Source organism: Tupaia chinensis, unplaced genomic scaffold (genome assembly GCF_000334495.1).
Source record: "Tupaia chinensis unplaced genomic scaffold, TupChi_1.0 Scaffold000270_1, whole genome shotgun sequence".
Lineage (NCBI taxonomy): Eukaryota > Metazoa > Chordata > Mammalia > Scandentia > Tupaiidae > Tupaia > Tupaia belangeri.
Genome location: NW_006159750.1, coordinates 3,674,406 through 3,689,947, shown reverse-complemented (window position 1 = coordinate 3,689,947; position 15,542 = coordinate 3,674,406). Strand labels below are relative to the sequence as shown.

General features: G+C 37.5%; 1 protein-coding gene across 1 annotated transcript in view; it reads left to right on the top strand.

Moving 5' to 3' along the window:
• VAV3 (vav guanine nucleotide exchange factor 3) overlaps window positions 1-15,542 on the top strand; it is a gene marked incomplete at its 5' end in the record, with an annotated part of 378,218 nt that overhangs the window by 251,409 nt on the left and 111,267 nt on the right. The window contains 3 exons of the mRNA XM_027772272.1: window positions 6,077-6,102; window positions 7,789-7,842; window positions 11,556-11,601. Coding sequence (XP_027628073.1) covers window positions 6,077-6,102; window positions 7,789-7,842; window positions 11,556-11,601 — 126 coding nt within the window. The remainder of the gene's footprint in view (window positions 1-6,076; window positions 6,103-7,788; window positions 7,843-11,555; window positions 11,602-15,542) is intronic.

Below are 15,542 nucleotides of genomic sequence, written 5' to 3'. Positions count from 1 at the left end.
ACACAAGTCAGTGCAAAGCTGATGTAATTCTAGGGTGGCACTTCCTTGTCACTGTATGCCACCATTAAGGTCTAATCCTAGACTGCAACCTTTGGGGACATTTGGGATTATCCTCCACTGTAAGACTAATAGCTAAAGTCTTTTTGGTCCCCTTCTTACTCTGGCATTGATCAATATACCTTGCTTTGCATCCTTTCAGTTTAAACAAAGAAAGTAACGTTAGAAGGCAAATATTGCTGGAGCAGGCAACTTTGGTTTTAATGCATCTTTTCCTTTAGTGGGAATGCAAGCCTCAGCTGCTCTAATATTTATCCGAGGCAGATTCCCATTTGCTTATCTGTTTAATCGCTCTTTTATCTAGGCCAGCTGCTTGCTGTTCCTGCAGCTGCTCTAGCCGCCCCTAATTGGAAGGAAGTTGCCTTGGTGTTCCTGGTGGTTTAAACCTGCAAGATTGCTACCTAGAACCTGCACCCTAAATTGGCAGCTGAAATGAGCTCTTTTATAAATAATATTGAGTATATTAACACAAGAGGTGATAAGCTTTCAGAGTACAATTTTATTTCGGCCTCTGCCACTAGACATTTTATCACATTATTTTTGCAGAACTGAGGCTTGATCATTGATTGTATAGTCAAAAAATGACTTGGTTCTGGTTAAGAGTACTTAAAACATTTTGTATAAGTCAATCCTCTTTTTTTAGCTGATCGAGACAATTTTATACTGCAGAATAGGTATTCTTTCAATTAACTATTTGGGTCAGGTGAATGATAAACGAATAATTATTAAAGTGAGTTGAAATCTTTTTTATAGTTGGAGTCCTATTAGAGCCCTGAAAAGACCTCAGATCAACCTCTAAGTATTATTTATAATTTCTCTCTTTTTTAAATTTTCAAAATATTACTATAGATCTGAGTAGCAAACTTTATGCAGCTTCCTCCAAAGTTTGATCAGTCCAGTTGTATTTTAGTTTTCTCTGTTTGTTTGCTATAGGACTCATGTACCTTCGGGGATGGGGGTTGGGGGGAAGAGAGAGAGAGAGAAAAAGTTTGAAAGCACCCTCCAGGGGGGATGGCCTTGCCACAATCCTTTCTCCTCGATTGTTCTCTTGGGATTTTGGGCACACACGCACATGTGCCCACATGATCTTCAAGCCAAATGAGCTCTTTTATAAATAATATTGAGTATATTAACACAAGAGGTGATAAGCTTTCAGAGTACAATTTTATTTCGGCCTCTGCCACTAGACATTTTATCACATTATTTTTGCAGAACTGAGGCTTGATCATTGATTGTATAGTCAAAAAATGACTTGGTTCTGGTTAAGAGTACTTAAAACATTTTGTATAAGTCAATCCTCTTTTTTTAGCTGATCGAGACAATTTTATACTGCAGAATAGGTATTCTTTCAATTAACTATTTGGGTCAGGTGAATGATAAACGAATAATTATTAAAGTGAGTTGAAATCTTTTTTATAGTTGGAGTCCTATTAGAGCCCTGAAAAGACCTCAGATCAACCTCTAAGTATTATTTATAATTTCTCTCTTTTTTAAATTTTCAAAATATTACTATAGATCTGAGTAGCAAACTTTATGCAGCTTCCTCCAAAGTTTGATCAGTCCAGTTGTATTTTAGTTTTCTCTGTTTGTTTGCTATAGGACTCATGTACCTTCGGGGATGGGGGTTGGGGGGAAGAGAGAGAGAGAGAAAAAGTTTGAAAGCACCCTCCAGGGGGGATGGCCTTGCCACAATCCTTTCTCCTCGATTGTTCTCTTGGGATTTTGGGCACACACGCACATGTGCCCACATGATCTTCAAGCCACTGGGTCCAAGACTCAAACCACACAGCTGGACATGTGGCCTTATCCTCTATGTCACCTGCTGGCCCTAGGTTTTTTTTTTAATTTATTATTTTTTTTAAGTTTATTCAGTAATTTTTTTTCTGTGAGCAAAAGAGACAGAGAGGGAGACAGAAGTAGAGAAATAGCGTCCCTAAGAGGGTTGATGCTGCAGTTTACCTCCAACTTCAGCTATTTATGGATCCCAGGAAATGATACCTTTTACAGAACCTTTTCATGTGGGTCTGCCTTGCAGAGCATTGTATTTTACCTCGCATCTCCATCTGGTCTCCTGTCTTTTATTTTTAATGTTTTACAGTAATACCATGTTAGCCAGGATGTGAAGGCATTTTCAAAAACCGTATAGGAATTACATTTCTATGGCCCCTTTTGAGACAGATAGTCTTACTGGACATTGATTTGTTTACTCTTAAAAAATAGAGCCTGAGATAAGAGACAAAGCTAATGTGTAATAATGTATGAGCTGAGAGTCACTTGTATTTAAAAACAAATAAAATAGGACTGAATTTTATATTTAAATAAGTGAATTATACGATGTGTGTCTAATGCCTCAGTGAAAGTCACTTATCTTACACAAATATGCTTATCGAGCTTGGCGCTAACATTGAAGATGAATTTCTGCAAAGGCTCCAAGCACCTCAGTAACACCACTTCTTTGAGTTATGTTAAACCAGTTGGGACATGATGAAAGAATGCAAGGTATAAACCCCTTGAGGGACTGTGAGTCACCATCTAGAAAGGTTCTTGAAAGGGTAAGAACATTTTATAGTTTGATCAGTAGGATCTGAGAAGTAGGCTACAGGGTAAAGAAAAACTGAGGATTAAAAACTTTTTGGAAACTTAAAGAACTGAGTGTTCCCAAGAAAAAAAGAGACAAAAAGAGAGTCTTTTCATCAGATCTCAAAGAGCAACCTTCCTCCTGGGTCAGAATTCAGCCAAAGTAGAGTTGGTGTTAATCAGTCCTTATTATTTTAGCCCTTTTGCAGAATTTGGCACTCAGTGAGTTTTCTAGAACCCCAAGTGCCTATTCTAGAGGTGTTGGATATCAACCAATAGGAAGTAAAGGATGGGGTTGCAGACTTCAAAATTGGAGCAACTTTTCCATAGAGTACTTCATAGAAAGAGGGTCTTCTTCCACTTTTTTCCAGCCAGCATGAATCTTTCCTTTGAAAATGTATGAAACAGTGTTGTGGATGGGGTTCCTCTCTCTCATTATTGATATTTCAGTGTAAGTTAGCAAACACTGACAGGATCGTGAGAATTTAGATTTTGTTTGTAAAAGGGACAATCAGTGTAACAGTATGGCCATAGCCCAAGTATGGAAATATAAGTAAAAGAGTCTGGCTAAGAATGTCCTAACTCAGAATAGATTTGAAGAATTAATCTACTCCTTTGGCTTTTGTCCTATCCTTAGAAAGTTCACAGAACCCTACCTTAAGACATAGTTCAATAAAATTTAGACTTTTAAGAATTACTTATGTTCCCAGGCAGAGGATATCAGAGTGCTAACTGCTTTTTACCAAGTCCATGGAAGTAACTGGCCTCTGTCCTAGGGTAGATGTATTGACACTAAAGAAGCAATCAAGGCAAAGAAAGAAAAAGAGGAGACCTTAAAGACTCATGCCTTGTTGCATGAGTTGGAGTCGTAACTAGCACAGAGTCTCTTTCCATTTTTTTCTGTCTTGATTACATAGAGGAGTTTTTATGTAGAGCAGTTCTCAGTGCATCCAATCAGAATTACGAGGAAAACCGGTTCTCTTGACAAGATAGCAAAGACAGAAGGCAGGAAACCAGAAGAGGAAGAAACAAAGGCAGGAGAGTTGAGTTGGATCAGCTTAGAGTAATTTGTACCTCACTTTGTATCAGTCCCACTGTGACTTGCCTGTGCTTCACGTCCTCCTGTGTTCTGCAATGGGAGAGCTGGCCAGCTTGTAGCCAAACCCTGCACAAAAAAAAGAGCCTGTAAATGAGGGTCTTCTGTTCCTGGAGTTGAGAGGTACAAGTGTCTGCACAGCTATATGGCCACATTACATACTGTCATTTCTTCCTGAGGAGCACCAAGAGGGCCCTCAGGGAGAGTGGTGTGACTACTGCCCATGAGATCATCATGCTTTTCTGCCACAAATCATTAGTTTAAAGCATATTGTAAAAGACCTACTTTACTGAGGCATAAAAACACTTGTATGCAAAGAATTAGGGGAAAAAGATACTATTTTTGAATTAAAATTAAGACTCATGCTGATTTATGAGTACCAGACCCTAAGTTTCCTTGGGTGGAAAACTTCAATTCCCCTCTGGTTTGGTCTCTCCTGTAGTTTATAATTTCCAGCTCAGGCTCTAACTCTCTCCCTAGTGGGAAAATAGGGCTCTCATGGCATAGAGAGGGATTTCTGGACAAACTAGTGGAACGGGTATCGTAACTGCCTTGGTAAGAATCCAAGTTCACCTACCCTGGGTTTTAAGCTGGACAAGAATTGATACTTTTATAGACACCACTGTCTTATGGCTGTCTCCTGAAACAGTGTGTGTTTCTAACCAGGAGGAAAAGCAGCAGCAAAGGATCCCATTTTGCTCAGGAATACGCCTTTGTTAAGGCTGCTATCAGGCCTGGCAAAGGTGGCTCCCTAGCAGACAGTCACTGTGCGAGCCAGAGTCCTGGATTTTGAAATTGGCAAAAAGGTATCTTTTTTTCCAAGAAGGTGACTTTCTGCCTATGGGTCTTGCTTTTTCATTTATCAGTAGTAGTCCTTAAAAAAAAAAAAAAAAAAAATAGTAAAAAGAAAGAAAGAAAAACAAACCAACCCCCTGTGCCCCAGGCAGTCATCTGGTGTAAAGCAATATGTGTCAGCAAGTCCTGTATCCTAGTCAGAGTTTTTCCCTCAAATTTGGGCTTTGGCTCTTCTTGGAATCCTCCCCGCAACCCCCCACCCACCTTTTTTTAAAGAATTATTTTATTTATTATCACTATCTTTATTTTGATTTGCTATAGGGCATAAGTGCTCACCACAAAGAAACACAGAGACAGAGAGAGGCAAAGTGAGAAAGCAAGCCTCCAGGTCTGGAAACCGAACTGTGGTTGGCCATGTAGGAGTCCAGAGCCTTAACCACCAAGAAATACCCTGCAGAGCCCATTGAAGTTTGCCTTTCTCTCCTAATGTCTCTGTATTTCAGCCTCACTTCTCAGATCCTTCTGAAGAGGCTCATTTTGGGTGAGAAATCTTAGGCATGGGTTCAAATTGATGAGGGTTTTTCTTTGAGTCTGAGAAGTTACACCATGTCTAGGTGCTCCTGGGGATGGGAAAGGAAGTCAAACTCTATGCACCAGCGTTCCAGGTGCAGTGCATGCTCTTATAGCAATCCTCTGTCCTTTGTCACAATGCACACCTGAAGATCCCAGGGCCCTTTGTAACTGTTAGTCATTTTTAGGAACACAAATTTAATGAAGGGTTGTTGTTTCTATTTATAGAGGTAAACTAAGGGGGAAAGAAAAGTTAGCATCAGAATCAAATCATGACTCAGGTTTTTTTTGTTTTGTTTTGTTTTTGTTTTTGTTTTCTTCTATCTTTAAATCAAACTGTATTCCTCCTGAAATTAAGGTGGCATGGTATAGTGGTTAGAGTGGTAGTCTCCCACATGGCCAGCCACAGAGGCTTGCTCCCTTACATACTCACAACACCGTTTCTCCCTGGTGAATTAAAAAAAATATTAATAAGTAAATAAAATTAAGTAATTCTAAAAAATTAAAAAGTAAGAGTTATAGCCCTTAATGAAAAACATTTACTATGCAATGCTATCCTGTAGTAAATTGTAATTGTTATAAATAGTCACCATAATACGTTTGTAACTCAGTATGTTTAGATTCTTAAAACAAGGCGTGTTGAAAGGTTATATCTAGCTTCCTCTCATGCATATAAATGTAGTGCAAGCTGCTGTTTTAAGGAGCTTTGTGTGGTTAAACTGTTATGGCTTAATAAAAAGTTAAGCATAACTTAGAAGTCATTTAGACCTGTGAGTCACTTTCCTGACAAGCCAATGAGGGAAGAGAACCGGGGTTGCAAAACCATTACTAGCCCAGCCTGAGGGACCCTGGAAATATATTACAGGTATCAGTTAAGAAAACAAAGCTGTGGAGTTTTACCACTCTGCAGAGAGCAAGCTAAGGTTGCTAACACACAGAGTAACTTTACACTGACAATGCCAATTTTTACATTTGTTTCAGAACAAGGGACGGTCAAACCACCAGAGGTAAGATTAAATTTAAAAATTTTTATGTAACATTTTGAATTTTGAGTTGTTCACTAACCCAATCAGGTTTTAGCTTTTACAGTGTTAAGTGTACCTTGTTAAATGAATAGAAAAGAAACAGAAATCGAAGGAGCAGTCAAATGTTTGTGAGTGAAATGCACAAGTTAAGTCAAAGGAATTTTCGCAGCTACTGTCTTAAGTAAGATCATAGGTAGAAGAGAAATGTGCATATTTAACCTAAGACTGAGTCCAGTGGGACACTTTTACAGAGGAAAGTGTGGTCCCCATCCCAGAAAGTTGGTAAGTGCATCCCCTCTTGTGACGTGTGTTGTATGGCTGTCCAACATTTGCCCATACTGGACAATTTAGAAAATTCTTACATGGCTCAGGTTAAGAAATGGTTTCATGTTTCAAGTTTCTCATTTGTGCACAAACATGATTATTGTCATGCTATTGATCAAATAAAGATCTGATTACATTTCCTTTGCTTTAACAGGGTCTTACCCCTGATAGCTCAGAAGTATATGATCCCTGTTGCCTCTCAGAATAGAGGCATGAAAACATGCAAAAGAATGAATTCCTAGGCTTTCAACTAAATTTCTCACACCATTCTCCAAAATTACTATAGCCAAAACATTTTTTAAAAAAGCCATAGCAGAGAGAATTAAAATTTGATATGTGTGCTATGAGATATGTGAACCAAAATATAGTAGTCTGAGAATTTCAGAATCGAAGAGTGACAGAAAATTATTATCAACCAAATCATTTTAGCATGTAACAATGATATATCTCTTTAAAAGTATCCCAATATTAGTATGCTTTTAATAAGCTATCATTTATATAGTCGGTACAATAATGAAAAATACAGCATGATGTCATAGGAGAGGCTTGTGTTTATATTTTTTTACACAACTAATTTGTATATATAGGATATTAAAAGGGTAATAGGAAGAAGCTCCTATGTAACTATACAGTGTATTAGTTGTCTATATGTTAGAATCTAGACTCAAGGAATGTAAAGCAAGATAATAATATATTTTTAAAAAAATAAGTTGCACAAGTTATTTTAGTGCTAAGATAAATTAACCTGAAAGTTTTTTCTTTCAGTGTTTTGTGGAGAGGTAAGATTTTTCATGAGGATTATCAGGATTTTTCTGCAATGTGGTTGGTTTTGCAAAGCAACCATTGTTTATTTACTCTGTCACCCTATTACTAGTTTATTGAGGTGGCTACCTTGCTGGGTGCTGACCTTTAACTCAGTGTTACTTAACATTTATCCTATTAGATATATGTATTATTTCTTCCAAGGACAATGGCTTTGTTTATTTAATTAAGTTATCTGAAGTGGGTGTATTTATAGAAGGAAAGTGTACTAATAAAGGAGGGTTAATAATTTTCACATGGTATTATGTAATTCTCATAGTCACTTTTATACTTTTAAAAATTACATGTAAGCCTATAATGAAAGAAATTAATTTTCACGTTGATTTTGTTTTGAAAAAGGTAGCATCAGTTCTTTAATGACTTGCTTCACTTTTGAGTGCAAGTGTAATTTTTATTCAATGTGTGATTATGCTAATGATCTTACTTGGGATGGAAAATGCTAGTAAACTCTTATACTGACCAATCCATTTGGAAACTTTAGTTTGGTCAAAAGAGTAACAAGCTTCTTTCACCCCATTCCAGGTGTGCTTACGTTCCAAGACTGATGCTGATAGAATGCTCAGGAATCTTCCACAAGTAAATCATGAAGGCGCCCTTTTTTTTTTTTTAATATTTCAGGATTTTTAAAAAATTTACATTTAATCACATATATTTACAGTGTACAACATTTCTTTTTCTAGCACGAATACCATGTAAATCAGTCAAGACAAAGACATTTCTATATTCATTATCATCAGGAAATAACTTTTCATGTTTCGTAAGCTTTGTGATTTTTATTTTTTTCTCCTCTCTTGAGAATCTTCTTTCTCCCCATGTACCAGTTTATAGTCTTCTGTTTCTCTGTAGCCATCATTGTTAATGTTATAGCTTAAATTTCACATTTCATTTTCAATGTAGGTTAATTTTCAGCAGCCACAGGATCAGCAGGCTGCTTTAAGTCAGTTTCCTCACACAGGTTAAAACAGGTAGAAGAACCAAAACCAGCTTTCATATAGCAAATAAAACTGCTTGTGTGGTTGGTAAAATCAGCAGAGAGAATTAGTTTTTTGTTTTTTGTTTTTTCCCAAAAGAGGCAAGAAGAGAGAGGGAGTCTGAAGGGGTAAAAGCCATTTTTTCTTTTTCTTTTTTTTTTAGAGCCAGACAAGGCAAACGGTAATGAAGTGAGAAACAGCTACCAGTGCTTATGAAATTAGATTTGGTTTTCCCTTTCCTTCTAGGTAAATCACAGGAGATTGAGAAGGCTTTGGAGACTAAATCTTACGGTCCTGTGAGCTGTAACTGGGAGCTGGCCAGGCAACTCCTGCCTGTGCCTTCTCTCCTCCTTTCTGGTGGAAACAAAGGCTCTCCAGCTCTGTCCTAGACTTTGGAGGATATAGGTTGGGAAGGGGAGTGTGTAGGACAGGGGTAACTGAATGACAGTTGTAATTTGCATTTTAAATGGCCCAAAATATGTTCTGCTTAACATTTCTGTGGTTTTTTTTTTTTTTTTTCTTTTTTTGGAGAGGTCTTTTTTGCTTTAGGGCATGTGTGTTTGCCAGAAAGACAGAGAGACAGAAAGCGAGAAATCACTTCCTGGAGGAATGGCCATGCCGCAATCCCTTCTACTCCATTATCCTCTTGGGATCTTGGTCACGCACGCACACACGCCTGGCGTGAGTTTAAGCCACTGGGTTCGTGACTCGAACCACAGTCGACTACATGGGAGTCCAGCAGCATAGCCATCATGCTAACTGCTAGTCCCAACATTTCTATATTTTTACATAAAATACTTTTTAGATTCTTCCTTAGTATAATAAACTTAAAATTTTCCAAATGCACTTAATCTAAGTTGCTAAAAATCACTCCCCACCTCTTTTTTTTTTTTTTTTTTTTGGTTTCTTAATTATACCAGACCATGGTTTGATTCACTGCCCACCTTTCCTGTGGGATTTCTGTTTTCAGGGTGATTCCCTTTCAATTACTTTTCAGGAGGAAGAACCTAAGACATAAGTAGTAAGGCACTAACTCAGTAGAAGAATTTCTCCTTTGTGGGATTTCAAACATTTCAAAGTAGCAGTTAACATAAATTAACTTTTAATTTTCACCATAAACCCTATGAAGTAGGTGCTATTATTATCTTTATTTTATAGATGAGAAAACTGAAGCATCTCTTTTATAGATGAGAAAACTGAAGCATAGAGATGCAAATTCATTTGTTCACAATCAAACAATTGCCAAGTACCAGGGTCTGATTGTGCATTTAGATAGTCTTATTTTTGAATTTATACTCTCTTTTTTGGTGAAGAATTATTAATTTAATTTATTATTATTATTTTTTTAATTTGCTAAGGGCACATGTGCTCATGAGAGACAGAGACAGAGACAGAGAGTTGAAAGCCAGAAAGCAAGCCACCAAGTCTGGGACTCGAACCACGGTCGGCCACATATGAGCCCAACCTCTAACCACTTTGCTACCTGTTGGCCCCAAACTTATACTCTTAATAATTGTACTCGGTTGTCTATTTTAATCCTAAATTTAGGGTAATACAGAGTTGCTCTTGAAATCAGGTTTTCTTTTCCATTTATTTCTTTTTTTTAAGATTTTTGCCTTAGGGCATGTGCACTTACTGGAGAACAACAGAGAGAGACAGTGAAAGGGAAAGTGAGAAATCACCTCCCAGGAGGGATGACCTCACTGTAATCCCTTCTTCTCCATTCTCTTCCTGAGATTTTGGGCACACATGCACACTGCCTGGCAGGATTTTTAAGTCACCAGGTCCAGGACTTGAAGTGCAGCCACATGTGGGAAGCCAGTACCTTAACCACCATGATGCCTGCTGGCCCCTCTTTTTCCTATTTTATGTTTATAGTTTCTAAAGAATATTCTTTTAGGTTTTCTAAGAATCAGATAAAACAATGAATTCCTTTCTTGAGTTCTAAGCCCTTTGAGAGAAGGTACAGTATCAATAGAAAGACAGCTGTGATTGTACAGAAGAAGGTGGTGGGGCTATGCAGGAAGTAAATAGCAACTAGATACCTAGCATGTATTTTCCTGTTGAAAACACTGTCAGCTGTGCTGTTCAATGCCTTTTATTTTGAGAGCTCAAAAAAATTATAAAATTTCAGGTAGAAAAGAGTTTTTCTTTGGAAGCAGTTTTCTTTCATATTATCAGATATAAATCTGTAGCTCATCACACTTTCCGTTTTAGTGCCTTGCCTACCAAGAAGCTCAGAGCCACGTTTCCCTCTCATTCATAGCAACGCTCTTTGTCATAGTTTGCCTAGTACTGCTATCCATCTTGCTCAGCATAGCTTTAATGCTGATTTGAATGATCCTAGTAGTCATTTGCAAATCTGTTTTGGAAATAAGTGGAGTGAAAACAAAAATTATGTTTAAAAAATTTCTCCAATTGGTTTTCACCTGAGAGTGGTAAAAAGCCTGCTGATACAGCTTTGAGACACTTGGGAAGGTTGAAAGACCCTATTTCAACCATTTAATGTATGAATAAGAACAGAAGGAACCCTGAGAAAAATGCATGGCTAATGTGTGCTTGGTAAAGCCAAGCGTGCTCTGAATAAAACCAAGGCTCTGCACACAAGCACGAACCCCACAAACATGAAAAGAAAATTGCTTTTGTGAAATTCTAAATTATATGGTAGTCATAGATTCAGCATTTCATCCAGTTGTATTATAAAAAGTGAAAATCAAGGCCTTCCTAATTAGTGAGATTACCATAGTTATTAGGTGAGAATGAATTTAATGCTTGTGAAATCAAATGTGTAATAATGCATTTTCAGAGTTAAAATCTCTTGTTTTGCCTCTCATCTGTAAGTTTTGCAATATGCAGCTTGTCTTATATTGATTTCTTCTCTACGGTGCAGATTTATGGTTCATGAACTACATGTCTGTGTTTTTTTAAAAAGTATTCGGATATAACTGATCTCTAATTAAAACACCATTCCCATTTAATTTATCTTGGTAAGAAAAAATTTCCAACCATAAATGGCTGCTTGGAATTTATTCTACTTCACTTAGTCACTATGACTTAAAAAAAAAAATGAGTCATACTATCTATAGTTGGCCAACAGGATTTCATTTTCTTAGTGTTGTCAGATATATCAAATGTAGTGTTCAAATGTAAAAAAAACCAAAAGATTAAATTATAAAAACAAAAATTTACTTTGATCAAATGTACTCATGTTTTTAATTATGTTCAGTGCAATATTCATTGGCCTTCCAAAATAGCAGAAGTAATATGACTTGATAATGTAGAGTCACCAATACATCTTTGTTTTCCCTTTCTGCACAGAAACGGACCAATGGACTTCGGAGAACTTCCAGACAAATGGATCCAGGTGTGTTTCTGATTACTCAGCCTACAATAATCATTTCAGTTAAGAGATTATGGAAGTATATACGAGTTGCTCTGGAAAGTTAGGCATATTGTTGGCCTTTGGTCCTTGAGGTTTCATATATAATGTTGTGACCAGGAGGTGAAGGTCTGAAATGTAAATCATTCACATGAAGAGTAGCTATGCTTGGTAGTCTTTTCACAGGCAGCAGCTGAGTTGGTTATTTGCTTACTGAACAGCCTCAGGGCCTCTGGTTAATGCTAACTATCCAGTACCCTCCCCCTTTCCTTTATGAATCTGCTAAAGAAATAAACCAACAAGCTGCATTTAAAAATTAGCTGTCTTCTGCGAGAGTACGGGAACCAGGCAATTGGTACTCTCCCCATCTGGGGAAATGTCTTCCTTTTATATCTATTACTATTTTATAATAGAAGCATGGTTTTAAGGACTTTTTGAACAAATGTCCTCTCTGGAGACCAATAATTTGTCTGCCGAAAACATTCAGTTTTCTGTTTAACATTATGAGGCTTACCCTCTCGTGATATCAGCGTAATTTCTTTGATCCATTAAGCAATGCTTTCCACAGTTTTTTTACCAATGATTTTATCGTAGGGTGGGCATACGATCCTATTGTTGTGGGTAAAAGGTATTAGTAGTCAGCTAAGGGATTCCAAATATATGACCTTGAGAATAAATCAAGTGGAACGTGAAATATTGAGTCGCCTTGTTGGCAAATAATGCGGCTTATGTGTTTTCTTTTCTTTTTTTTTTTTCATCATAAGCAGTGTTGAGTTAGTTGTAAAGTTTAGTTTTCAAAGCACTATAGCTTTGAACTGAAGCCACACCCATGGCAGCGGTGCCAGTTTATGAGCAATTTGAGGTTTATAGGAGCTGTGTTGCCTCTGGCGAGAAATTGCTTCACCTCTGTCCTAACAGTTGAAATCTTTTAACTACAGAACAAAATTGGAGCTATTAAAAAAACTAAAGGCTTTGGTTTACTTTTACTTCTTCTTGTTTATTTATATATTTTTAATTTGCTATAGGGCACGTGTGCTTGATGGAGAGACACAGAGAGAGAGAGAAACAGAGAAGAGAGAGAAAAAGTGAGAAAGCCTCCCTCCCCAGTGGGGATGGCCATGCCTTGGTCCCTTCTCTTCCATTGCCCTCTTGGGGTTTTGGGCATATACACATGTATTTTATGTGTTTTTCAGGCTGCCGGGTCTAAGACTTGAACCACATAGTTGGCCATGTGTAATCCAGCCACCTTAACTTCAGTGCCATCTGGTTGAACTTTGTTTCCTTTTAAATAGTTCTAAAACACTGCACTTTTAAACACTGCACTTTTTAAAAAGTTCTCAAAACACTGCACTTTGCAAAGGACACTGCAATAATGTTTAGAAGAAGCTTCCTCCATTTACTAGGAACATAGGACTATGAACTTAATTTTTTTTTCCTTATTTCATGTGCGTTGTAGTATTTCTATTTTATAAAATCATCTAACCTGTATAGATTTCATTTATTATTTTCAGTTGTGCTCACAGAGTTAGAGTGACAGAGTGAGAAGGAGAAAACACCCATCAATAGGACATGGTCACATCACAGTCCCTTCTGAGATTTCATTTGTATGTCCTGTCAGGATTTGGGGCACCCATACATGTATCTGGCATGTTTTTTAAACCACCAGGGCTGAGATTCAAACCATGGTCAGCCATGTGGGACCTGACTCCCTTAACCCACAGGACTATGGGGTCAGCCCTAAATTTTATTTTTAAGACATACTTATTTTTATTTTTTAGACATACTTATTTAGTCCCTTTATCTCAGGAAATTCATTTCTTTCTTATAGTTAGTAGGAGTACATTTTATTCTTTTAAAAAGTAATTTGCTGAGAGAGAGAGAAGCGCCCTCAACAGGGTCTCAGCATGCCCTGAGTACCTTTTCCCTGGTCCTCTAGATTGTCAGGATCTTGAACACCAGCTCACTCACTTGGAATGTTTTTGAGCTGACATGGAGATACAAACCCACAGCAGGTCATGTGTCTTCTAGCACCACAGCTGTTTGCTATCGACTATGCGTCCAATCTGCATCACTGACTCTTAACAATTTACTTTATAGTCAAAGTGTTCTAGGATCCCTTAGATTACCTAGAGGAAAGTAGGGTGAATTCACTGATTATGAACTTGGTAAAGTAGAACAATAGTACAATTACTAATAATTTATATACCTTTATCCTAAAAGTAATGACTTCATGTATGTACATCTCTTCAAGTGTTTCTGTTTGTCCAAAGATTTTAGAACCTCACAAAGAATAATTTTACAAATATAAGACAAGTGCTGCTATATGCTATATTTCTAAGAATATATGTGATAATTTTCTACTGAGTAGAAAAATACGTGAATATATTTCTCATTTTCCCACATTTTTTAAGACATATATTGTCAGCCCTCCATATCTAAGTGTTCCACACCTGTAGGATGGGATCTGCTTTTGTGGATTCTACTAACTGGGAATTGAAAATATTTGGACAAAAATGGTTATGTTTCTACTGAATGTATATAGACTTCTTTATCTTGTCTTTATTCCCTAAACAATAGAGTACAACAACCATTTATGTAGCATTTGCATAGTATTAGATATTACATGTCATCCAGAGATCATTTTATGTGTACAGGAGGATATACGTACGTTATATGCCAATACTATGTCATTTTATAGGGGACTTGAGCATTTTCAGATTTTCATATTTGAAGGGGAATCCTGACCCTATCTCCTGAAGATAACAGGGACAGCTGTAGTTGATCTTGCCTGTTGAAGCTGCTAATGTGATAACACCCATTTCTCCCTGTAGCTCTCTTTGACCTAGGCTTGAGTTATGTATTTAGGGCTCTTTGACTATTTGCATCTCTGCCTCTTTCTGCTGGCAGGTTACAAAGTTTCTTTGTTCAAAGTTAACCCTTACTTGTTGACTATCTTGCATTAATCTTTTCTTTTTCTTTTTTTTTTTAAAGAGGTTTTTGCTATAGGGCACATGCACTCACCAGACAGAGAGAGAGACAGAGAGACAGAAAGCGAGAAATCACTCCCCAGGGGGTTTGCCACGCCGCAATCCCTTCTCCTCTGTTCTCCTCTCAGGATCCTGGGCATGCATGCACACACACCCTGTGTAAGTTTTAAGCCACTGGGTCTGGGATGCGAACCGCGGTCGCCTATGTGGGAGTCCAGCCACATAGCCATTATGCTAACTGCTGGTCCCTCTTGCATTAATCTTGAAGTGGCTATTTAGCAGGTTTTTGTAGGTGTGTAGGAGAGTTTCATCTAAGAAACCAGTTCGTGTGAACAAAGAACTGGTAAAATAGAGGTTGTTAGGACTAACTGTTTCCAAAGGTCTTTATCTGCTGTTAGTGCTTTCACTATGGAAGTTATTTTTATTTTCTTTTCTTCTATATAGCTACTTAGTTGACATATCCAACTGGGAATTCACTGATGGTTGTCTAGAGCCTCTCATGGTGGCTTATAGAAAACACACACACACACGCACACACACACACACACACACACGTATACAAAGGTCAATTTTATATCTTCCCAATAGACCATTGGTTGGAAAGAGACTTAATATCCATAGTCCTGTGAGTTGCATGTACTTAACAAATGCTTATTTTATGAGTTAATGAATAGCTATATACTTTTTCTGTATGCATTATCTCTCTTACTTTTTAATTTTTCCTGCTAGAGCCAGACAAAGTGGTGCTTGCCTGTAGTCCCAGTTGGGAGGCTAAGGTGGGATGATTAGGAGAGTGAGACCATGTCTAAAATAAAATTGCTCCTGTTGATATAATGGTAGAACCAGACAGTCTAGTGGTGGGAAACATGGCTCTGAGCCATGTTGCCTGCACTTGGAACTAGACTTAACTATTGTATTTACTTGCTATTTGACCTTTGG